Source organism: Stegodyphus dumicola, chromosome 10 (assembly GCF_044657685.1).
Source record: "Stegodyphus dumicola isolate Sdum_Otavi_A_Nest chromosome 10, ASM4465768v1".
In the NCBI taxonomy this organism is placed as follows: Eukaryota; Metazoa; Arthropoda; class Arachnida; order Araneae; family Eresidae; genus Stegodyphus; species Stegodyphus dumicola.
The window spans coordinates 47,465,060-47,492,546 of record NC_140777.1 but is presented as its reverse complement, the minus strand read 5'-3'; the positions used below and the strand labels follow the sequence as shown (position 1 = coordinate 47,492,546).

The following is a 27,487-nucleotide window of genomic DNA, read 5'->3' as shown; positions in this document are numbered from 1 at the left end:
TCGAGGAGCAAGCATGTGGGAATCCAGTATAGGTGAATTGAATCTCACATGTGGCAGACTGCGCATTTTAAGCTCCAGCCACTGACATTTTCTTTTGGCGCGAGTTCTAATTTTATTAACATAAAGTTGATTCAGAGTGTCCTGCTTTTAATGACGAAAGGACCTGGAAATATTTTTTACAGTTGTAAAAGATAAACTAGTGTGTCTCATCTGCAGTGAAACTATAACAGTCTCCAAAGAATATAACATTTCCCGTCATTTCACATCTTAGCATAAGAATTCTAATTACGATGCAATCTCCGAATATGAAAGAAAACAAAATGCAGAAAGTCTTTGAAAAACTTTTCAGGTCGACAAAATATGTTCAAGAAGGTAAACAGTATTCAGATTTCAAGATTTCAGTGCCATTAAAACTTAATTGGATATTTTTATCATGCCTTTCAGTCTAAATTGTGAAGCAATGAGGTCATATTTGCAGCTTGAATTAACTGAGTTGCAATCTATGAATCATCTCAAGCAGTTGTTTCTAAATATGACAAAGTTAAAGTTTTACAAATCATTATCGAAAGCAATTTTCTCAAATTTAATATCTCACGCCCAGAAAATCAGTGCTATGTTTGCTTCATCTTATATATGGGAACAAGTGTTTTCAACTATGAACCTTAGAAAGAATTATTTCAGAAGTAGACTGACAGATGAGCATTTAGCCTCGTTCCTTAGAATCAGTACATCTCACTTCGAACCTCAATATAAGGAACTTTTAAAAATGAAATCGTAATTTCATTTATCTCATTAACATATTTAAATTGTAATACTTGTAGATTGTTTTTAAAATTTTAGAAAAATTTATCTTGGCCCGCGAAATCTTTTTTTTTTTCGATTTTTAGCCCGCAACCAAAAACGTTTGGCCATCCCTGACCTAAACTATTAAAATCTATGCACATTTGTCTGTTTGTTTGTGGCATTACCTCCTCCGGAACGGCGGGGACTTGAATTTCGAGAGAGAAACCCTCGGATTTCTAAAATTCGTGAGAAGCCATTTTGACTATTCTCATCGTCGTACGATATTAATTAGCGGAGATATTACCGTATTTGCCAGCGTATAAGATGCACGTTTTTTCTTTGAAAAGAGGTCTAAAAAACGGGGCGCGTGTTATACGCGATGTGCGTCTTATACGTCGATACTTATTACGTCCATATGTCGTTTGTGAATGGGTTAAAGATCCATGCGATGCTGTAAAAAAACAGAGACAGTGGTTAAATTATTTAAGAAATATGGCATTAGCAATGCACTTAATGGTACAGAGACAATTTGTTGTATGAGGACTCAGATGCTGATTTAGAAGAGGTTTCAAAGTACTTTTCATTTAGGTCTGGAGATGAGTGTCTGAGTTTTGACGAAATGTGTTCTTTTCCAGATAGATTAGATATTTGCAGAAATTATTACTTTTATTTGTATTACTTTATATTTAAAATATAATAAATTCATTATAATTGTAAGGATCTTAAGTTTTACTAACGTTTATTTTATTTTAAATCTTTACTATCACTTCTTATTTTCTACTTCCGGCCAGAATTATAAGCGTGAAGGAGTTTATGCAAAGTTGTCTGGCGAACGCCAAGTATTTAAGTGTGGCCTTTTTGCCAAGCAAAAGAGAGGAAGCCGTGAGTTCGAAGCAGGCCGCTTACCTTAGAAGTTACGCAGTTGCTACTTTGCCTTCCAGGCCAGAGGTTTTAATCCTCTTGATAACTTAAACGTATTGTAGTGTTCACAGTCTCTGTGTTACATACGCTTCCTGTTATTATAAGGCCAATCTTATTCTAAAGTTAAATTAGAGTTTAGTTTTATTTTGATATCTTTTAAGTTAGACCCCGAGTGGAGGGTCATTGTATTCCGAAGTACGGAAGTCATTGTATATAAAGAAAAAAATAAAGGGTTTTGTATACCCTTCGTCTGTATCCTGTCTACTTACTACAATTAGTGAACATAGCTTTAGTAAGCTCTCTGTTCTAGTCAGGTCATTGTATGTTTCCGAAGAAGGTTAGAAGAAACATTGAACCTGATAGTGGCGCCCGACGAAGAATAACCATGGCCGAGTTTCAAGAAGAACCTGTGCTGCCTGCAGAAACAGCTCAGAATCCAGAAATGCCAGCTGCCGCCCTGGAAGGATTTGGGTATATTGTCCAGACCATGCGCGCTTCGATGAAACCAGAAGCAACGTTTAATGGAAACTCACAGGTAACCAGTTTTTTGGAAAAATTGGATGACCACTTCATGCTCTACCCCGTGCACGAGTTTCAAAAAGTTACCTTAGCTACCAGCGCTTTGAGGGGCCAAGCGCTTAACTGGTTCAAATGTATCGGCAGAAGTCTCTTGGGTCAAGCAGGAAGTCCCACCTATACCTACGAAAATTTCAAGACTGCCCTACTAAAAGCCTTCCCTGTTGTAAGGGATCGTGCGAAATTAGAAACAGAACTTTTCAGTATATATCAACAAAGAATGGAAAACATCTCGAGTTTTATTTTAAGAAAAATTCACGTTTTCAAGCTCTTGTATGGAAACCGTCCGGATCCTGAAATAATTCAAGTGATTTTGCCGAGGTTACTACCCCAAGTGCAAGACTTTATTGAATTGAGAAATCCGACTACACTGGAAAAATTATTTGAGCTAGCAATCCAGTTTGAAAGTAGAAGAACGGCGGACGTCGAAAGAAGACGCCAATATCAACAGCGAAACCAATTTGGTACGCCAAGACTACAGCAAACTCAAGCACATGGCTACGGAGAAAAAGCGAATCAGTGGGCAAGGAAACCCGAGCATTCAAAAACAGCCGGCGAACGTCGACAGTTCAATAGCAACCCAGGAAAAAAGTCTCAAGGCCAGTGGAGAAAGGAGAGCACCGAAAGAAAAAATAATTTAAACTAAAACGGATTTCTGCTGACGAGAGGGTGCGGAAATCCGAAGGCCACGAAAACCCCTCTTCCTACAAGTTAAATACAGTAATGGTGAAAAATTTAACTCTTCCGAAGATTGAAGTCTTGGTAAATAATATCCCGGCCACCGCACTCCTGGATACCGGCGCGCAGTGTTCCTGTGTGGCAGAAGTCTTTTTTAGAAAGTATTTTCGCAAATACCGCATATATAATGCGGATAATACAACAGTATTAGCGGCGCAAGGAGAACAATGTAAGTGCGTAGGTAAAGTACCTTTGTACATCCGTATCAAGGACGAACAAGTAAAGGTGATGTTTTTTATAGTAAAGAATTTGCAAGCACACTTAATACTAGGAATAGACTTTCTTTCAGACGCACAAGCTACACTGGATTTTAATGAAGCGTCTCTTAAGCTGACGATGAAACCAGTGCGTGTAGAAAAGGTTGAACCGCCAAGGTTAAATCTCGACCACCTGCCTAATGACGAGCAAGATAGAATCCGACAAGTGGTAAGTGAATTTGCTTCCTTATTTAGTGATATTCCAGGATTTACCCAGGTTACTAACCATAGTATTGACACCGGAGATGCATTGCCGGTTCGTCAAAAACCATACCGGTATGATAAGAATAAGGAAAAAATTATAGAATGGCATATTACCGATATGCTACGTAAAAAGATCGTAACGCCTATCTCAAGTAGTTATGCTAGTCCGGTGGTTTTATGTAAGAAAAATAATGATTATCCTTTGGAGCATCCAAAAAGGTGGAGATTCGCTATTGATTACCGTAAATTAAATTCCATAACGAAATATCCGGTATATCCGTTACCGATTATAGAAGAAATTTTAAGGAACATAAAATCAACCAAATTTATGACAACTTTAGACTTAACGAATGGTTATTTTCAAATAGGGATCAGGCCTGAGGACGTGCCTAAGACTGCTTTTATAACCAAGTCTGGCACTTATGCATTTTTGCGAATGCCGTTTGGCCTTTCAGGCGCCCCAGCAACATTTCAGCGATGCATGGACATTGTGTTAAGACCTGTTCTCGGAAAGTCCACATTTATCTATTTAGACGATATCATTATTACTAGTGATAATCTAGACCAACATGTACAGGATTTAAGACAGGTGTTTTCTTTATTAAATGAGGCCGGTCTAAAAGTTAATGTCGAAAAATGCAAATTTGCAGCCTCTGAATTAAAATATTTAGGTTACAAAATATCGCAAAAAGGGATCGAGACAGATGAATCAAAAATAATCGCTGTACAAAAGTATCCGACTCCAAACACGGCAAAGAAGCTCTCTTCTTTTCTAGGACTTTGTTCATATTATAGGTCCTTTATAAAAGATTTTGCGGCTATCGCTGAGCCATTGTTAAAACTAAAAAGGAAAAAGGCAAGATTCTCGTGGACGGCCGAAGCCAATAGTGCTTTCGAAAAATTAAAACAAGCATTAACGCAAGCCCCTGTGTTGAAATTTCCTGAAAAGGATGAAAATTTAGAAATTTCAGCGGATGCTTCGGATTATGCGGTAGGAGCGGTACTTTCGCAAAATCAGCAGCCAGTAGCATTTTTTAGCCGAACTTTAAATCAAACACAAAGAAACTATTCCGCGACCGAGAGAGAGGCACTTGCAGTTCTGTTAGCAGTGCAAAAGTTCCGAGTCTATTTTGGAAAGGCGCCGATAACAGTATATTCTGATCATGCGGCGGTAACTAGATTGTACTCTGGAAAAAATTTATCCCCAAGGTTAATAAGATGGGCACTCAAGCTGCAAGAATATAATCTGGTAATCAAGCATACCCCCCGGAAAGGAAAATATCGTAGCAGATGCCCTGTCACGAATTAAATTAGACGAACAGGGTAATACCGTAAAAGTTGCAATGCTGACAGCGTGTACAATAAATTCCCGAGAAACTGTAATAACCGAACTGGGTAAGGATCCTGAGTTTGGAAGTATTTATGAGTATTTGAAGGATCCTGAAAATTTTAGCCACCAAGATATTGTGGCGATAAGAAATAGGGCGGCCCATTACGAACTAATAGATGGTCTATTATTCTATACAAAAACTACGAATTCCAACAACGAATTTCGACCTGTTATCCCAGCTAGTCTTAGATTAAATATCCTGCAAGAGCTCCATGACAGCCCTTTAGCTTCTCATGCTGGTATTCGAAAAACTACTCAACGCGTACGCGAGGCAGTCTACTTTCCTGAACTGCAAAAGTTAACAAGGGCGTATGTCCAGTCCTGCCCAACATGTCAAGCCGTTAATTATATTAATTTCCGCCCGGCCGGGTTTCTAAATAGTATTAAATCCGAATTTCCAAATGAAATAATCGGCATCGATTTATTGGGCCCTTTCCCAAAAAGTCAGTTAAACAAAAGTCGCTATCTCCTTGTTATAGTTGATCATTTTAGTAAATGGACCGAAATTGTCCCCTTAAAACGAGCCTACGCGAAATTAGTTACCGATTCTATTTTAAATAAATATATTTTAAAATACGGGGCGCCCCTAAAAGTTATATCGGATAATGGTCCTCAATTTGTAAGTAATATATTTGAAGACATGTGCCAAAAACTGGGCATACGTCATTTAAAAATGGTCCCGTATCGGCCGCAATCAAATATAGCGGAACGGGTCAACAGAAATATAGTGAAAATTATCCGTAGTTATGTTAAAAATTTTCATAAAAGCTGGGATAACTATGTCAATGAATTTGCTTTCGCCCTTAGGACCGCAAAACATGATACAACGGGCAAAACTCCTGCTGAGTTATTTCTAGGCAGAAAGGTTATAACACCGTTAGATAAACTATTTTATGTGCAACAAAGAGCCCCAGAATTTAAAATGGGTGATATAGAAAAACTAATAAAAGAAGCAAAAAAGAATACGGAAGTAGCACAAAGAAAACAAAAATTGTATTATGACTTGAAACGACGGGGAGTAACTTATAAAGTAGGGGATGAAGTACTAAAAATTAAGCATTCACTTTCTTCAGCACCAGAAGATAAAACTGCCAAATTTTTTCCACGCTTTGAAGGACCATATGTTATAGAAAAAATAACTCACGCTGTTGTAGTGTTAAAGGCAAGAAATGGTGAAACCTGTTCCGCAAACATTGACTAGATAAAACCATTCTATGACCGTAATAAAATGCAAATCTTTTCAGATCTTTTGCAGGATCCGGTACGGCAGACACCGCAGGTACAAGTTCCAGAGGTGGAAAACGACAAGTACAAGGGCAAGCCAATGAGAGACAGAAGCAAGTGAAAAGAAAATTGCCCCGCGGAAAAATTGAAGGTACAAAGAAAAAGAAGCCGTTCCACCGTCCAAAAAACAGAGTTCACGAACACCCCCAGAATGAAGAAGGGAGAAGGACGACGTATGTGGAAAAGACCGGGAGAAAGGACGGCAACTATAACCCGGCTGTGAAACGGAAGATTGACTCATCCGACAGAACTCTCCGCAGCAAAAGTCGCCGAACTGCGGAAGGGCCATCAGCGGCGGAGGAAAAAGTACAAGAAAAATTTGAACGGCCAACAACGAGGTCCAAGCAGGATCACGACAGAAGTTTCCCGGTTCCACCAAGACCAGCTGCCTTCAAACGGCCAAGACCACAAGCAGAGGACAGAAGGAAGATGTTCAAGGGTGGCCGTAGTGGTGAAAAACGGAAGCTTCCAGAGGAAAGCACTGAAGGGCGAGCCCGTACAAGAAGGAGGATCAACCAAGCTACGGTCTGCAGCACCTTTAAAGACTGGGCCCAGAAAAGGATGTCTGAATATTACAAAGATAAGTAAAATTTTATGTTACTTTACAAACTTAAGTTAATCTTTCATTCTTACTGCAAGTGGCAGATTTCAAGAAGTTTTACCTCATGCGAGGTCTACCTTTATCGCCAAAAGGGCGAGAAATGAGTTGTGACCGATTTTCTTATTATGTTTTTCAATTACTCGCGCGTAAAACTAAAGTTGATGTATAATAGCGCTGTATAAAGACTTAAATATTGTAAAAAGTTATTGTATAAATTTTATTTAAAACATTCTAACAAGAAAGAAGTTTTAGTCTGAAAGACTTTTTGAAATGTAGTATTATTTCAATGTAGAAAGAATTGGCACTTGCTTTGAAAAGAATAGAAGTTAACAATGTACTACTAATGTATGTTTTCAAATGTGTAAAATTAACGGCATCTTGATATGTTCTTGAATACATGTGAACTGTTATTTTGAATGTTTAGAAATAACGTGATATGGTAAAAGTGAAAGTAATGTTAAAAAAAATTTGTTATTCGTGTGACTGTAAAGATTAAATCATGGTGAATATGTGTTAAAGGTTGAATGATGTAGTTAGGCTCTCTGACGCTACACTTTAGAGTTAGCCACTTTCAGAATAGTACCTCAGGGTCTAGAGTTGAAATTAGGGTGTGTTAAGAGGTCTCGTATGTTGAATTTTAACACGTTAGTGTTTTGATTGTAGGAGGAAGTGTTGAACACATAGACAGAAACACATTCGTGTTTGGTGTTTTTACAACACATGTCAGAGAGCACGGGGAGAGATAATTAAAATAGTCATGAATGAAATAAAAATGTTAAGAAAAGTATGTTCTATATGTTATTTACAATGTCATTCTGTAACATTTCATTAAACTAGTTTTCCTTCCAGATCTCTGGAAGGAACCAGAATTGAATAAAGCTCCTGTTTTGATGCAGTACAGATGAAACAGAAAAAAGATTGTTGTATATTCCGGGAGCTGCTATTGTAACAAATTTCTTTCTTTTAAAATTTTCTAGTTTCTAGCTAAGTTATGATTGTTAAAGGTTGGCCTCGCGTTAGTTTCTAGAGCTAAAAGTTTTCAACAAGGTCGTTTTAGACCTCAGTTTCAAACTAATTAACTCTGGCGGGAAGTATGTAAGGATCTTAAGTTTTACTAACGTTTATTTTATTTTAAATCTTTACTATCACTTCTTATTTTCTACTTCCGGCCAGAATTATAAGCGTGAAGGAGTTTATGCAAAGTTGTCTGGCGAACGCCAAGTATTTAAGTGTGGCCTTTTTGCCAAGCAAAAGAGAGGAAGCCGTGAGTTCGAAGCAGGCCGCTTACCTTAGAAGTTACGCAGTTGCTACTTTGCCTTCCAGGCCAGAGGTTTTAATCCTCTTGATAACTTAAACGTATTGTAGTGTTCACAGTCTCTGTGCTACATACGCTTCCTGTTATTATAAGGCCAATCTTATTCTAAAGTTAAATTAGAGTTTAGTTTTATTTTGATATCTTTTAAGTTAGACCCCGAGTGGAGGGTCATTGTATTCCGAAGTACGGAAGTCATTGTATATAAAGAAAAAAATAAAGGGTTTTGTATACCCTTCGTCTGTATCCTGTCTACTTACTACAATTAGTGAACATAGCTTTAGTAAGCTCTCTGTTCTAGTCAGGTCATTGTATGTTTCCGAAGAAGGTTAGAAGAAACATTGAACCTGATATAATGATAGTAATAAAGTTTTATCCTTCAAAAATATGTACAAAAAAAAGGGGGTTATTCTTATACGCCGGCCAATACGTAATTAAAAACTCTGAATACACTAATTTTCCCAACAGTCTCGGCGGTGGAGAATAAAATAATTTCTTTCGAAAAGTGTTGCTACTGCTCTCTTTTAAATCGTAGAGTTTGTTAATCAAAAGTTTGTAAGATTTACAAAATATGAAATAAAAATAGCATTGTCAAACATTAAATATATTATAATACAAGTTACATTCTGACGTTCAAGGAGACATGCGAATGCGTGTGATGTCACTGCATGTCGAAAATCGGTTGTTAATTTCAGCGTTTAAAATAATTAGTTGCTTATGGCAACTATTTCGTTTCAGGTTAGTGCAATTGACACGATATATTATTGCCACGTTAATTTTTTATTAATATTGAGAAAATGTTGTTATATTACATTAAATTTAAATCATGACGTCACACGTACTAAAATGAGGTGTCAAAAGAATTTGTCTCCTGTTTCGGCAATAAAAACATTATTTACGGATTGTTGCTTGCGGTTGTTGCCTGTAAAGAATGAGCTAATTTCATATTATTGAAATGTTTTCATACATAGCAATACATACAGCTTACAAATTCTGCTTTGGATGCAGCAACAAATTTGCTAAGTTATAGTACTTTACACTTTTACATGTTTGAATAATTTTGCGTATTTTCAGTTTTATTAGTTATGACATACTAAAGACTTTTCTTTTGTGTTTTAGTAAAGTCATTTTGTCTCTTCAGTTCATATTAAAACATACATTTGTGTTGAACAGCCTGTTTTTCGATTCTGTGAGGCACATATTGAAATAATCCATCCATTGAACATATTACTCAGTCACTATGATGGCTGTCATTCTCCAAGGAAACTACAACCAGAATCCTTGGGAATACATTTCATAAAGCTGCTTCAAAGGTAGCGTGAAACATCGAAACTGAATTTGCATTTGGATGGGGAAACGGGCCAGGCGTGAACTCCGTGCTCTCTTTACAACCTCGATTTCTCTCCGGAATTGCGGACAATAGAGTAATTTCTCTGAAGCGAGGAGGGAAGAAAGCACAGAACGTCTGTTAGCAGTCCAAGACGTTAAGCAGTAAAGTCTTTAATATATGGGATGACTAAGAGGTGGTCTAGAAAGTCGTTATGGATGATAATAAATGCGTTACGGTCTGGATTAAACTTTTCGACAGCAAGTCCTGAAATCTTTGACATGTGTACTTGTCCTTCGTTTAAGGCGTGAAAGACTGTTCGATTCGGATGTTAAATTTTAAACAACGAATTGTATAAATGTTAAAGAACATGGTCTTATCCAATTTAAAGTGTCGTAATTCAAGACATATATCGTTTTCATATTTTCAAACACATTTTAAGCCCATCAAGCACAAAACGTTTAGTTTAAAAGTGCCAGAAAAATGGACATATCGTAGAAGATATACTCTTAGAGCTTAAATACACTATGGACCCATTTCGAAGTATCTTTTTTTATTAATAACATATATCACACGTTAGTAGTACTGTAAAAATCACAAAACAACTTGTAAATCATCGAGCAGATGAATATAACGGATTACAATTTGCTTAAAAAGGAAGCACGAGAAAGGGGAAATTGATAAGTTCTAAATATATATTTGAATTTTTCACTGGTAACAATGCTCTTTGGCATCGGTAAATATCACAGTCAAAATAATGATTAAACAATTTATTCTCACACAAGAATACTTTAAAATTCGGAAGATAATTGTTTAGGGCATCCATTATCAGAAGAAATTATTTAGTCTTGTTTTTTTTTTCAATGTTATTCGGAATGTGACCATTTCTGTCGTTATTATACAGATCCTTGAAAATTGGATCCTCCGCCAAAACAATATACCCCTTCTTGTGACTTAAACGAAAATAGAAGTCTGTTTATATGTATTCCAGACTGTATTTTCCTTGAAAGCGGACAACCGCAACGCACAATATTCACCTTTAGTAAATATTTCAGACCCTTGCGGAGTTTTAAACTACTCTGGGAATTAGAATACATATTGGTTTCAAATCATAAATTACAGTAAACTTGTAAGAAGAACTTGTAATGACCATGCTCCCACCATAACATACTTGTAAAAAAGGACCAAGAGAGCCGATTATGCTACTTTCAACATATATAACACTAGATAGAGATCCGTGGATTAGGAGACATAGAATATTCCTATAGATAGCACAAATTTAAAATTAATTGCATTTACTCTCTATTCAAATACATGTTTTAAGCTTTTAAATTTTCGATTAAAAACGTATATGTTCTATATAATAATATCCGTATTAGTTTAAGTGGTTCAGTTACATTTTACTTACGCGCTTTACAAATGTATGTTGTCTTCAAAAGGAGAAATAATTGTCCCGACTTTAAGAACACGAGCTATGTTCCGAAGATTATGATAGATGATCCGAAGATTATGATAGTTATGTAGCTTATGATAGATTATGAAGTTCCGAAGATTATGATAGATGATATTAGCATCATCCTCTAAAGGACAAAATTAGGAATTTTGAAGTTTCTTAATTCTACATATCTGGCCTCTGTTTCTAACTACATTGCGTGTATACGAGCTAGGTAGGTTTTGTTTAATCAATATTACCCAACAAAATTTATTGTATTAACTCTAGTCGTATATATCCACATTTTATGTATTAAAATAATAATAACATTATAATAAAAATAACCATTCATTTAATATGAATCATTTTCATACATATCCATTCCCTACAAATAAAACATAAAAAATCATCGTAAAAACGTTTTCGGCCGTGGCAAATGGAAATTTAAAATGGTGGCACTTCACATCGTTATTCCATTCCCAAGCATTTGCTGTCTTTAATCTTTGAAATTTATAACAATATGTTTAAATGTAGTGTAATTATGCACTGTAGTGCAATGTAGTGCATTTATTACAGTATGTTTAAATGTAGTGTAATTAAAAATATTCTGATATTTTTCATTGCCAATAAGATTATAAATAAACTATCTGCCACACAAAATGTTTCTAACTATCTGTATCATAGTTTTACAGTCTTCAATACAGCTTTTACAAAATCAATAATACAAGTGTGTCTGTCTGCAGACACAAAAATATATCGTCAGTCATCATCTAATATAGAGAAAAAGGAAGTTTGATTATTAAACATTTGATATATGCATTACCCGTAAGTCTACATACATAAAAAGTGATAATCATTTTCGTGCCTCCTATGGTATAGCTACGTAAGAATAATGGATTACACTGTCACAATTCGCTGCAAAATTTCTTATAATGCAATAGGGTAAGGGCGTCATTACTACTGTACAATAAAAAGTTCTAATCTCTCTGGAATCCCCAGAAAATAGCATTGCGGACCATAACCAGGCAACCATTTAGCCACCATTGATTTATATCATCATTTAAAATCTTAAACGTTTAAAGTAATTATTTAATTAAAGTTTAATCTGTTTAAAAAATGAATGTACTACTCATTCGAAAAATGCTGTACTTGCTTGGTATTTATTCTAATACATTCTGTGTTGTGCAAGATGGCGGATAAGATAAGACTCGTTCTGTTTCTTATTTAATGTTCTCTTGAGTCAAAAGAGCAAAGTGCACGCATTACTATAAAACAAAATTATCCAATATTTCAGACAGAGAATTGTCGACTTCCGCAAGAATTTGTAATCAACGTCAAGCTTACGAAGCCCTTCTTCTTCTTTGAACATAAAGTTACGACAAATGAACTCGAAGCAGTAATTGATTTAACTGCCCAAATATCATTATTCGTTTTATAATAATTCAGATAAGATACATTCATTACTAACTTTAAACCACAAAATAATGGAATTATAATTTACATATTGCGACTTATATCTTCATTACATTCTGAAAAAGACTGGAAATAAATATTTCATAACGAAATTTGTACATTCATTCTAGTCATTTCTCTGTAGATTTGATCCGTAATTCTAATGTTTATGCGGATGTATCCTACATATTTAAAGATTTATGATGTTTATTTAAAAAATCGCTTGGATATAAAATTCTCATTACGTCAGAGTAAACTGCACTTTCGCATTGGAAATTATATTTCTGGAACTGAAAGAAAATTATAAAGAGAGTTACAGCAGTAAAAGCATATTAAATTAAGGGATTTCATTCATTGCAACAATCGTTATGGAAAATTACTCTTCTTTCGGTGCGTTCAATTCAATTTTGTGAGTCTTATTTTTACTTATTATCAGATAACAGATCCATGAAAATCCATAGAAAGCAAAATTAAGAGAGTTTCTGAAAGCTATAAGAAACCTTAATTCTAATACAATAGATCACAAATTGATTTTCATTTGTTTCATTATTCGTTATTTCGGAAACAATATATTGAAAGTGACCTAAAACTGGTTTTAAAATAAGGTATTTAAAATTATCTAACTATTACAAAATATCGAAATATTCATGAGGTTTCTTAATCTTATTGTTATTTAATAATAATATGAAATATAATTACTAATTGCCAGCTAACGTCTTCACATATGATTAGTTGTACATATGATGTTAAGTGGTTGTCGCACCCATAGGGATGTGTAAACCAAGAATACATGTTTTAAGGGATTACTCATCAAGAAATAAAGTTAGATGGTTAGCATCTAATGTCTTTCAACAGGACACCCTGTATTTATCCACTTTATCATCAGGACATCCTGTATGTAGTGGAAAAGCAGTAAGTACTATTTTAAAGAGTTACTTTTATTGCTATATTAAGGTATCTTCCGTACTCGCTTTCGTGGTATAGGTGGTTAGAAACCAAAGCTAACAAATCCAGCTAACAAATCGAAGGTCAATACTTCCGGTCCCGAAGAGGGCACCGTAGATGCATCAAGCTTTCGTAAGAAAAAAACATAAAAGCATTTAAAAGTTCTGGTTTCTCGATATCTCGTGCCTTTCTTATATTCTGGTATCTTATTTTTAATAATATTTATTTTATTCCACAAATCATGTATTTATTTCTTATCCGATATGTAAGAAATATCAGCTCTTTTTGTCATCCATAAAAAGTAATATTTTTTTAAAAAAAAGGAGATCGAATTTCAGTGATAACTTTTTATCTTCCTCTTAACATTCTGGAGCAAAGAAAATACACAAATTGATTTCCTAGAGTCAGATAACAGACTTCTACCTAGAATGATAAATAAATAAAAGAACGAAATAAATATCAGTAATTCCATAAAATGTCACGTGCTTTCAATTCTCTTTTGGTTGGATGAAGAGCGAAAACTCTACATTCCCCAAAATAAAAGAAATTTCCACGCAATGCTTCTCTTGTTTTCAACTGTTGCGTGAATGCTTTTAACAGAATAAAAGATATCTGCCAATCGGATTATTTCTATCTTTCCACCAACAGATAAGAAAAGGAAGTTTAAGTTTTTATTTCTCGAGATGAAAAATGAAACTAAATTGGCAGATGTTTTTGATGGTGAATATCAAGTATCATACTGAACAAAAGGCTATGCAAAATGTGCCTGTGCCTTATCGTTTTCAGAATTGTTTTTGCTGTAATTAAATTGTGTTTAAGAACTCTTTACAGGTGGAAAATATTTCATATGGAAAACCCTAGATATGCTGCATTTTCGAGAAGACTTCTTAATGAAATAGAAATCATAGTTAAAAAATATGTGATCATATTTGTCAAACTAAAGAAGTAATATAGAACAATTTTACGAATTTCGAAGTGCTCTTGTTGAATGTTAAACATATTCATACCCTACAATATTTTGTTTAACCCGTTACTAACGAGCTAAGCTCTTTGATGATGATATTTGAAAGCAATAAAATGTATGAAAATCTTAATAAAATGGTAAAAAATGTAAAAATACTTTTTTAAGCGTCACATAAATTACCGTTTTGTACTGGATACATATATGGTCCTATGGTCCCGAAAGTGCTGCTATATTTTTAGGTGCATATATATGCATATCTTTTCCAGCCGATAATTTACGTATATTTTCGAATAGATTAGGTTATCTAAATATGGTCAAGCACATAAGGGATATCTGCTTAAAGGAAGGCACGCCTTCGTGGAACACGTTTTAAGGGGAGTTGAATCATTCATGTCACAGTGGGTAAAACTAATAATGCAACAAGCCATTTCGTTTGGGATCGAACCTGGTACGAACCACGGTATTCAGCAGTCCTAACATTCGGCCATTGGTGGAGCCGCATATTTTAGAAACCATGCTGCTTAGGATTATAGGTGGTTTTAGAAACGTGTTTGATGAATTATTCTATTCATGTCAATGTTTATAAATATAAGAGTTTTGATGATGTTTTGTGGGTTCATTACGTATAAAAATTTGTTTGCCTTTATATGTACGTGTGTATTATGCATCTAATAAATTAGACAAAAGTTGTGAACTTTTAAACTTTTGTAAAGTTTGAGAACTTATAAATGAATAATCAATGAAACGAATCTCTACAAAACAAATAAAGCATTTATTTAACATAAATGTTGCCATAATTCGTATCTTATGTGTTCTGATCGTGACTTGACAGTTAACCTGATAGGAAAAGTTAAAATTGAACCACACACTTATTCACCAGATTTTTCTGCGTCACAAGTCGATCCAAAAATGAAGCGTGACAGCCAAGAATGGCACTTCTTAAATTCATCAATACAACGAAACAAAAGTAAAAATGAGAGAGTTGAAGATCAGAAAGCAGCTGTTTGTTTTTTGGACGGCCTAGAGAGTCATCCACAAAGGGATTATGCCTCCAACCCGAACGATAAACCAACACTTTTACTGAGAAGTTCTGGAAAGACTTCGAGAAAAGGCTCATGTGTGTAAGACCGAGAATCAGGGCCAGCGAGGTACTGCATCACGGCAATACAGCTTGTCACACTGAATTTTCTGTTAATGCGTTTTGGGCAAGCAAAAACTTCCTGTGGTTAACTCAGCATCTTTATTCCCCCTAGGTGTGTTCATGTGACATTTTTCTATTTCCAAGATTAAAATCCCACTTCAAAACCACCTGAAGGCAACTCAAACATGCGAGCTCGAGCACTACTATGAAGAGTGCTCTACAACATTATGTGGCTTCCCAAGATGCTTATTTTGCAGAAGACATTAAGTGACTGTAATTTTAATTGAATAAATAGTTGTGAAACAATTTGCATACGTCGCATTCTGTAACTTCCACACAAAGGCTAAAATGGAATTGGCGAATTATCCGTCTGAGGCAAACGTGGGAAGTCACGTGCCTTGCCAAATGATATTAGAAACATGAATAGAGGGAATATTTCTAGGTTTGCCTTTTGACACTGCATAGAATTCTTACAAAATATATGAAATATTATTGTTTTTCTTACTTTGACATCCAGTTTTCGGTATTCTATATGCTGCCTAGGAATTCTATAAAATATCTGTTTTCATTAATTGCCGGTAACATTGAATATTATTTGGCTATTCACCCCCCTCCGAACATTTCCATAGCGATCATGCTTTTCGTGATAATAATTCATGATAAATATCATATTTATTGAATTTTTTTTAGGCCAGGAGCAGTTGTCCAGTTTCATTTCTTTGGGGAAAAGGAAGATAGCCACCAAGCCAAGAGCATCATGGAGGAGACGCTAAAAAGCAGATCTATAGGAAAATATACTGTTGACAGAAACTACATAAGTTTCGAGTGGGAACCAGGTAAGCAATTATGTAAATACAACAAAACAGAAATGCAACTGTGTTGCGATCAATAATGGAAGCCTAGTACCTAAAATCAAAAGCATGTTATGCTACATTTTAATGCGTAAGTCATCGCTATATGAAAGAAGTGATTACCACGGTAAACATTTCAGAAAAACAATCATTTGTAAGCTGAAACATAAATATATGTCTACAAATAAGAGATTCTCAAATCCTTTTTCTTTTCAAAATGAAAATCACTGTAGAATTTTGAGGTATTTAGAAAACGTATATTTAATTGCATGATCATTATTGCCACGAGAATAACCAGTAATTGAAAGAAATACCGAAAAATCGTGTAAAAAAAGATAGATACTGTTTCGTTATTTATATCAAATTAAAAGTATTTGTTTCAAAGTTGATGCTGAGTCCAAATTTTATGCATCAAATATGTATTTTTAGAATTAAACTGATGAATTATACGAGTTTCTTCACAGTTAGTTCACTTTCCATGACAAAGATTTCATATCATAAAAACAGGGTTTACGGTTTTAAATTAAAGTGCGGTTAAATAATGGGTATTTAAATATCGCTAAAATATGTTGTTGTGACTTATCTCACTTGTCTGACAGTAACATCAGAACACGCCTACGAAATTCCTTCTGGCAAGGAGTGCAAGACTACGTCTGTTATTGGCAAGAGCCTTCAGCACCATACAGGGCATATTTGCTTAGTTCCGCTCTTAAATGTGACGGAGAGTACACTGGGAAAATGGGTCCGAGAGTCTCTTACCCCTTCTTCCCCTAACACCAAACTCTCGAGAGGACGTTCGGCTCCCCTCGTATTTAGAGTGCCCCAAGACTGCACTGGTCCTTTACATTTACAAGCATCCATGCATTTTTGGGGTTTGGACCCGGGCACTTCGGTATAGTCCCTAGCTTCCCTAACCGCTATCCCGGTAGGTCGGAAAAATACCTAATTAGATATAATTAAATACTTTTTTTTATTTATCTTGTATTTTTAACAAACTAAACCTTCGTCTACAAAACGTTACGATAACATCTCTCGTGATATTCAGTTGCACATGCTACTTAAACATTTTTTTCCTTGTAGTAATTCATTCTAATGCATGATCGGAAAAATCCTTGTTTACTTTTTAAGCAAACCAGTTAATTGCCACTAAAGAAAATCACAAAATATTAACAGCGTACAGTGAAAAGTGGATTGAAGTATCCTGGAAGCTATCATTATAAAAATCAATAGCGCCGCAAATTGTTTCAGAAACGATTTATTTCAACCTATGCAGCGAAAACCGTCCGTTGCCTAATAATCGAGAGTACATTATAAGCGCTAACAGCCCCATTTATTTAGAAATGAAAATCTCCGTATTTACTATTTTTCCCTAGAGAAGTGTTATTTCTCACTTTTCAACTCATTATAGATATTTTTCAACTCATTATAGATATTTTTAGCCATAAACGTTCTCGCTAGGATACAGCAAATGTGTTCAAATGACGCAGTGCGTAAACGGTACAAAGTTTTCGAAGCTTATACTTTGAGTGCTTTATAAAAGGGTGCACTTAGCTGAGATTAGTGGATTGCAATGAAAATGAAACTAGAACCAGTTTCCATCAGGAACAATTCAGCACAAATTTTCCTATTTGTTATGTGCTTAGGTGCTAGAATAGAAAACTACTAAGTCGTAGTTTTGAGTTAGTATATGGGTAATATAGTCAACGTTGTTAACATACCTCCGTATGACTAAACGAGCATCAGAAATAATTTCAGTGGAAATTATGTATTCTGATAATAAAACAGAAATGTAATTAATTGTAATGGACCTGACTTATTGATATGAAGACATGATTAATGGAGATAATACATTTCTGTAAGCAAACTTAAATAAGTCTTATTTTTCCATTCCATTAGTGGTTTAATAGTGACCGAGGGGTAAAATCGCTAAACAATGGGAGCGAGGAGGGGTCAACCAGCGTCAAATTCTGATGAACGGGGTATCTGCAAGGGCATTTTCGTAGTTTTCCCACGTGTAACAAGTTAGTTCCCTTCGAAAATCCTTCACTAAAGCATTCCTTCCCTTGAAGAGGTAGCCATCACCTCCTGCTATGCCATAATCAAACAAACCAAAACAAACTGTTCTGATTATTACTGAACTGCGATTTATCACATATTTTATTCAAATGTTATATTTATAAAACTGTTTCTCTAATAAAGCATTGCTCTAAAGGATAAGATAAAGAGAAATTGTATTTCTCCTTAAGTAAAGTTTAAGTAAAAATAAAAGGAAATTTGACTTTATTTTACTTAGTAATTAAAAAAGGAATTTACTCTGATTTTCTTAAACCTTTTGGCCTGCTGTAATGAATTAATATTAGTACATCAATTCGAAGTATACGAAAACTAGCCTAAAAATAGGGATATATTCGTGGAGGGCATTATAAAGGAAACTGCTTCGTATTTACGTTACAGATAAGGCAATTCATTAAGTCCCCCGTGCGATCAATGGATTCACCCATACTCCTGCTACTGTTCAGTCGTTTACACTGCTTGGCCACTCATAGGGCCTGCAGTGCGTTCCTGAAATCTGTTTTCTTAGAATTATTCGAATTATTATTATAATAATTGCAGTTTTGGAAACAAGGATGGCATTATATATTATTTGAATCAATGGTCAGGAATGGTTGCAAGGTTAGGTTATTTAAATATGGCATATATCATTTAAACATGGCACAGGGGATATCTGCCTAAGGTAAGGGATGCCTTCGTGGAGGACTTTCTAAGGAAAAATGGTTCATATTCACGTTAAATATGGGAAAAATTGACCATGTAGCCAGTGCAGTCGCCTAGAATCAAAACTTCCAGTATTCATCGGTCTCAAAAATTAGGCCCTAGTGGGGCGTTACATTTGCAAAATTTAGGGTGTAATTTTTATCCTCCGCTCTATGAACACGTATGTAATATAAAAACATACTAATGACTGAAAAAAATTTTGATAACATAACATCACACTCAAGCACATCTTTTATATTTTATGTTATTTGTATTTCTACAATTTATTAAACAAGAGAGAAGAAAACGTTTCTATAAACATAAAGAAGACGATCACATTTATAATACATTAGTTCACTGCTTTATGTTTATCTACTCTGTTTATGTATCCTTTTATAAATGTTCTCGATTTCCTGTCTGTACTTACTTCGATATTTTCATAAGCTATGCAAATACAAAATATTCATTTAATGCATCATTAATACTCTAAATGAAATGTAAAGCACCTTCATAGTACATTTATGGAATATTTAAGCTAGTAAATGGTAAACTATGTTATTTTCCGCTTACGTTTTATGTATTTATGATATATCTAAATGTTTTTCAATATTTTCTTAGCTTCTAAATAACGTGATTTATCCAAAAGTTTTCTAAACTGAATAATAACAGTTTCCTGCTATAAATATTTATTTAATCTGTACTATCATTTTTAGAGTGTATAATTCAGTTACAAAATGCCTTCCATAGCCCAAAGTAAAACATTTATTTACAAACAAATTCTTCTGAAATTTTAATATAAAAAGATATTTTGAGTGCCGCATTAAAATGTTTTATGAATCTTAAATCTTAATGTTTTATGAATCTTAAATCTTAATGTTTTATGAATCTTAAAGTTATCCTACTGATTTTGCATTTTTGGCTATAAACAAGTTATAGATTCAAATGTTATTAAAAATGTAATTTTGTTATATAACAAAATTTTGCTATAAAACAAAATTATGTTACTATAGATATACCACGAAAAAGAGAAATAAGTATGCTGCAAAATCTGATCTTGCCAAGAAAATCAGTACTTTGCAAATTTGAGAAATGCTTATAACTTCCCCTCTGGCTCTTAACTTCGATACTATCAACAAACAGCATTTTGTTTAGAGTCTTAACTTAGCTGCAATGTACATAAAATTGAAAGGTCTGTCAAAAAGTACTTACATTCTACTGTAGCTTGATAATATTAAGAACTAGAGAAAGTGGATTTTCTAGATACAAGGACTGGTCCTTTTGCCTTTTGAAAACGGTCCTCATTTTCGTACGATCCGTTTGCACTACCATAATTGTATCTATTATAAGATTGCATGTCCATTCCATCAACTATCTTCAGTGGTATCAACTTCCTCCTTCTTCAGTGGTTTGCAACCCAATGAACAGAAAATTTTCTGCGTTCCAATCGTTGGATAAACAATAAAAAAATTCCTTTTGCAATACCAGTGCTATGACCTGTCTAATAGTGATAAATTTGTGAATTTAGATTCAGTCTCCAGTTACTAATGCATTTTCATCGGTTTCGACGGTTGATTGTCCACGTAACCGTAGCTGGTCGTAAATGTTGCAATCAGCACTAGAAAATCTTTAAGGTTATTGACACACATTACTTCGAATTGTTATGTTTCCCCACAAACTGGCAAGAATTTACTGTAAATCGATATTGCTTAGTTATCTCCGGATTTATTGAGGATTTCGGTCGGTGCTTTGTTGGCATAATGAGGTGTCACGTTGATCATTCTGGGTGTCATTTTTGCAACAGTCAGTGGTAAAAAATTACGCATACATTTGGTGATAAAAGAAAATATTACTAAGTACAAAATTTCATTTATTTGTTGATTACCATTGCCGATGTACGATGGATTACAGATTAAATTTTGATTGACAACCTACTTTTGTCAAACTCAGATTCTATGTAAGGTACACAAATTTAAAATAAGCTATTTAATAAAAATGTTAAAAATATATGCTATGAAACTATTAAAAAATGCACTCTCTTACATAAGTCAAATACCATGTTCAACATTATGAATTCTCGCAGCTACACTGGGAGAGAATATCATGAACAAAATGCCTTAGCGCCAGCCAACTGTTAACGCTGTTGTAGCTTTTATCTACACTTACCGATAAATTCACTCTTATTGATTAGTTTCTATTGGCTTTAAATACAACAGCTGTGTTCTGAACTTGAATAACTTATAACAATATGGCTTTAAATATAACAATCATAAATTAACAACCACAACGAACAACAGCAAGTTAATAATTAAGAAGATGGCTTTAAATATATTAAATTAACAAGCTGCCTTTAAATAAAACAGTTGTGTTCTGAGGTGGAAGATTTGGTCGAGGTATTTTAATTAATACTAAAGACGGTGAACTTGAATTTATTAGAAATCTTATAACTTTTTTAAGGCAGATATTGTTAAGCATAATTAATTAAATTTTGGTAATTAGAAAAACATAGGCAGAAAGTAGATATCGCTTCCAGCTCCAATAATGTATTCAATATGCAAATTATATTCAATATGCAAACTGTTGGTTTTATTTTTATCCCTAAACAAGTCTTCATTACTCCTCAAGCCACAAACTAATTAAAGTATTATAATTTTTCCAGAGAACACCATATTCCATTATTATTATTGATAATTATTATTCATAAATTCTCTTTGAAGATGAAGAATAAAACAGCAAAAAGCAAATGAATTAAATAATAAATAGTAATTGTGGAAAAGGCATTTCGTAATAAGCAATTAAACTAATGTGAAGAATATTATTTCTCACATTCTTGCTTGTCCTCTTCACGCAGTGTTTAGTACGAAAACTCAAGCACGAATATTCCATCCAGATAGACTACTAATTATCCTAGCAAACTCCAATATTATTGTAACTTCTTGCGCAAAACGAAAGGACATATCATTCTGAAAATGCACCACAAGCAACTTTTAAAGAGAAAAATTTATATTTTTCTTGTTTCCTTAGCTCTGATTGCAATTTAAATATAATTTAAATTTCTGTTTAAGAATAAAATATTAAGCATGAAAACGACAAAGAGATAAGTGCTTGAAATAAAAATCAAGTTAAAACCTTCTGTTGCTTTATACTATTTATTTTAATAAACTGTACATGAGCAGACAAACCTAGCCATTCCGGATTTAGTACAATGTAATGTTTTAATTTCAAATTTTTTTCTCGTACGTTTGCAACAAATATGCCTTGATGCTTTAGTTATCTAAATGGAAATTTCTTTAAACGCTTTTATAATTTAAATTATGATTCCACGAATATCAGAGCTTTTTTCCCGTGTCGTAATTCGTTAATTAATCAAGATTCTTATACAAAAAATAAATTTTCTTGCTCACTATGCTCTGTGAAGGAACTGATAAAACTAAGCTTTTTGTGAAATTCGTAGGTATGCAAAGAAATTCACATGCGCTAACAGTTGATTGAAAAAATAAAGAATGTATTAAGCGTCCGAGAACTCTTTGTTAAAAAATTTGGCCATCATTTAAAAACATAGCCTAATCAATAAATTAACCGGATGGTGTTAGAGCAGTGGTCACCAAACGTATGAAGCTTCTGAGCTACCATACCGTTTTTAAGTCCTACTGTGAGCTACTAACCAAAAGAACTACATATTTGATCTTAGCCACAAAGGCTACCTATTTTAAAAAACGCTTACATTTGTGTATTGCCTATAAACTTAAATTTCTAGTAAATATGAAGTCAATTTAATTTATCTGTATATTACAAAAATAAATTTAAATTGAATTGTACATAAGAATGAATTCGAAGTGCATTTAGTAAGAAATAGCAAATATAATAAGAGATTTTTTTATCAGACGTATTAACTGTAATGAGAAGGATGGATTTTTTTTGTCATCATTTTTTTTGTCCTTTTAATAGTAACTGTTATGAGTCTGAGTTATTAACGCTTATAGAACATATCGAAAGCAAATACCCACATTTTCAAAAATATGACTTAAATTCCACAGTGATGATACTCGTTCACGACTTGGATACACGTTACTTTTTTTAAAAAAAGAAAGATAAAAAATATTTAGCATCTACCCCTTCGGTCTTCAGTAATTTCTTCCATTTCCTAAATTTTTGAAGAACGTAATGGTTTAAAATTCGAGTCAACATTAGAAATAATTAAAGCTATTAATGTAGTTCAGAAGCACATGCTAGAAAATGACTTCCAAAAATGTCTTTGAAGAGAGACAGGGACATTTAACAGATTGCTTTGAAAATGATCACAACTATGTTCTGCCTACATCGATACATTACTTCTTATATTAAAATCTACTGGTAGTTACATATTATCCCGCCAACCCAGAAAACTGGCTGCGGTCGAGCCATGAAAGTTTGCAGTGCTTTCGTCAAAGTTGAGCCAATCGTTCCAGAGGAATTAAGTAACTGACGCATATTTACTTAATAAATAATCAGTATTCGACCTGCTTCAATTTTTCACTTCGTAAAATGGCTTTTGTCTGTTTCTACTAATTTATTAGGCCCTGCAGTTTTTCCAGAAGCTTTAGAGCTCTATGAGTACAAACGTCCTGCAGGTTATTGTTCTAGTCTATTACTGCTGTGTCGGCCGTATTCAGCTGACTACATCGTGTCAATAACAGCATTCGATTCTTAGGATATCATTTTCTTATATTTTTAGCTGTTCTGGTGTACTTTATTTTATTTAATTCTTTAATAGCACTTTTCTTTTTTGAAGATCCTGATATAAATATATTAGTTACTTTAAAGCTGGTTAAATAACGCTACAGAAATCGGGGTTAGCACCAAGAATTGGCATAACGTCAGAAACTAGTACAACCTTTCATAAATCGTCCGATACCCGTAAATGCAAGTAAAAGGAATCCCAACATGCGTGTCTCTGCAACTAAAAGTATTCAAATAAAATTATAAAATGTTTTAGAGAAATTTCATGTGAATAAAGCACTTTAAGTTGTAATTAATGATACCAGTTCTAAATTCTTTTATCAGTTAATATTTAAAGAAACTTACTTTACGTTTACTTTTCCATCAATGGATTGCGCTTGAGTTCCGTTTCCTGTCATTTAGCTAGAAAATTCTCATAATTTTTCCTTCTTCTTCTCATGTGGCCGCATGTTTCTGTTTCCTCAGCTTCATTTATGCAGCATAACCGAGGCGATCAAAAAATGCTGAACATTGATAGTCTTTCCTGTGCTCGAATTTAGGCCAACGAGCTTTTTTAGGTCAACGTTTTAAGGTTTATGCTTTCCACATGTGTCGCTTTATTAGAGCCAGATTACTATTGAAAATTCTTCACAAGGGCATCCCTCCTCTCGGACAAACAGGCCTTGTGTACTTTACTGTACTCAGTTAACCCGACCAATCCACTTCTGAAGCTTTAGTGAGAGATTTTGACTTTCAAAAGTATTGTTACTCATGCTGCTAGTTGCTAGTTTCTTTAGAGTGTTCTTTTGTAAAGTTTGTCAAATAGGTTATTGAAAACCATGTACTTAGCGCATGAGATCCTCTATGTGATATCTGCAGTGATCTATGCGATATATGAAAAAGCAAGCCGATTTACTTATTTTGGGGAACTTAATTCATTAATTCACTTATTCTTTGTCTTGAGAATATTTTCCGGCTCGTAATTTGGATATTTAATATATCCCTTGGTGTCAGTATGCTATTCCTTAACATCGAATTTCTAAATTAGGTTTCATCACTTCTTTCAGACTTCCTTTATTATTTCTTTCTTTAGTTTTGACCAACGTATATTAAACTACATTACTAAACTAAGGCACTAAGAGCTCCAAAACTCAAACTAAGGGAGCCTTGAAATTTCGCACTAAGGAGCATGAAACAAATGTTAAAAAAAAGAAAAAAGAAACACATAAACTCTCTATTGTCCAAAGTTATTCGTCATAAAATTACATTCCACATTTCCATTCAATCCAAAAAAAAATCTACCGCTAGCGAATAGGATTTTCTAAAACGTTTCACATTTATATATGTATATATATATATATATATATATATATATATTTGTTCTACTTAATGATTTAAATTCCAGTCCTTTAAGAAAAATACTTCACGGATGTTTTCATTTGGCGGTCAATAGATGGCACCCATAGCTTAGTTTACTTTTTTCATGGAATTCAGGTCTTTTGTTTTCTTGCTATCGCACGAGCTCAGGCTTTCCCTCGTAATTTTCACTGCTTCAGATTCTACATTTAAACTTAAAAAACTAGTATTACAAATTTATTAAAATTACCGCTGATTGTTACTGCCTTAGCATCTCCAATAATTGTTATTTGGCGTGTTATATTTACTTTAATTAGGTCTTTATTTGTGTGACTTATAGGATGAATAAAGCTATCTGAAAGTTTTGGGAGCACCCCATCTTATAACTCTTTATAACTGCATTTGTCTGTCATGAAATTAAGGAAAATGTCCTTGAAGGGAAGCTTAAAGAAATCTGTGTCTACGATGCCATATTTTCTTAACACTCCGTCGGGACAATTCTATGAAATAGACTTCGCCTCTACTGTTCATCTTTTCTGCGAACCAGGACAAGCTGTCACTTTGGCGCAATACTTCATATTTTGTTTAGTTAGAAGTCCAGAATATTATAAACTTCGAGAAGAATATTTTAATTAAATTTCTTTTATGCTTTGCAGAAATTTTGAAGTTAATCCTTGCTTATTATTTTATGAAAACAAATAGTCGTTGAAGTACGTATCCAAATTCACAAATAAAATATAAAAGCAAAAATATTATCTCAATGCAAATGAAGTGTGCATAATTTAGAGATATGGCTGCAATTCCAGAAATTCCATTAATTTTCCTATGCTCATTAGCTTGGAAGAAACCCAGCAGTTTTTATTTTTTTCCTTCTTGCTCCTAGAATGGATGGAGAGAAAAAGGGAGATGGTTCTAAATTTCCATATGTAAATGTTTCTATCGAATCTAACACATTTAAGTGAACGAATACAAAATTTAATGAAAAATTGTTTCCTTTTGCCAGCTGGAAAATGTGCCAGTACTTACGAATATAAGTTGAACAGTACAACTCATTGCTTATTCTGTATATTTATAATTTAATTTAGCGTACAGGCGTTTAATTAAGCTCGAAACAAAGAAAGAAAGCAATTTTTGAAAAATGCTATCTTATTTACCGTATTCCCTTGATGAAACAATCGCCGTTTTATTTAATGAAGAAAATAAGTAGGAAATTTGTTTATGCAGTATTGAATTCATGAATAATAAAGTCAAGTTTTGATGAAATCTGACTGAATATAAATTGAATAAAAGTGTTCTATTTTAAAACATTTTACGACCGAAAGACGTCATGGCACAATTAATGACGGAAATATTTTCTATTCGTGGAATATTGGACTTACAGATTTCATAAATAAAATGCATAATAGAAATTTATTAATCCGCAACAGCTGTACTTTTACTATTACTAACGAGTAATGAACATATAGGACTACGGCCGTACGTAGAAAGATAGGCTTAAAGCCCGAAGGCAAAATACGCTGTACTGAGAACTTTTGAGCTTTCCTACGGATGTGACTTAACTTCCCACAAATTACTGGTTCTACTCCATTTATATAAAACGCGGTACTGAAATCTCATTCGGGCAGGGAGTTGTTGGTGGAAAACAAGAATTTAGAGGAAAGGGTTTCATGATTAAAAATAACTATTAGAAAATTAAAATAATCCCTACAAATGTTTTTGTTGAATGGTAAAATTCGCTTTAAGCATTTTATCCTATATATTGAATTCAAGAACCGAAACTGTTTCATGTGTTCGAGCAAAGAAACGCTAAATTAAATAATTCACATAAATCTGCGTATTTTTCAGTATATATTGGTACTACACATTTCATATATTACCACACATTATATAAATAATTACACATTATGTTCTATATAAATGCATATACCTGTATGTGTATGCTTATAGTTAAAGATACTCGTATTTATAAATTCTTATCGGAAATGCTAAAGAAATGCTATTTTGTGAATTTGCTATTGAATTGAAATATATGTGGCGTAAATACGAAGAACGAAATATTTAATAAATAAATTTAACACATAAAACGTTAATAATAAAATGAGAATAAAAAGCATTTTTAATTAAAGGAAATTCTGAGTCTAGCGTTCAAATGTTACATTAAAGGAAAATTCTTGATTTAAGTCCAGCGTTCTGTGTTTGCGTTTCTACGTCATTATGCAAATACGTCATCCTTGTTCCTGTCGATTGGCGGAAAGCACCCTCTATAACTCAAGGAAAGTGCCATCCCATAGACATATACACATGGTTTAAACGGTTGGTGGTTTTATTACTGTACCTGCGAAAATATTAACTTGTAGACGTATTTTACAATTAATGTAAAGAAGGTTTTGAAAGCAATCTGACAACACTTTAATATTTTTTGATTGTATATATTCCTCAACTCCTGAGTTCCACTCAATGTAAATAGTCACTTATCGAAATTAAAATTTAAGATACACAAACAT

The 27,487-nt window shown here is 33.7% G+C and overlaps 1 protein-coding gene across 2 annotated transcripts in view; it reads left to right on the top strand.

Moving 5' to 3' along the window:
• Window positions 1-27,487, top strand: part of LOC118187321 (uncharacterized) — a 1,290,260-nt gene that overhangs the window by 960,132 nt on the left and 302,641 nt on the right. For both annotated transcript variants that reach the window (XM_085824924.1, XM_085824923.1), the window contains exon 9: window positions 16,018-16,163. In XM_085824924.1, coding sequence (XP_085681050.1) covers window positions 16,018-16,163 — 146 coding nt within the window. The remainder of the gene's footprint in view (window positions 1-16,017; window positions 16,164-27,487) is intronic.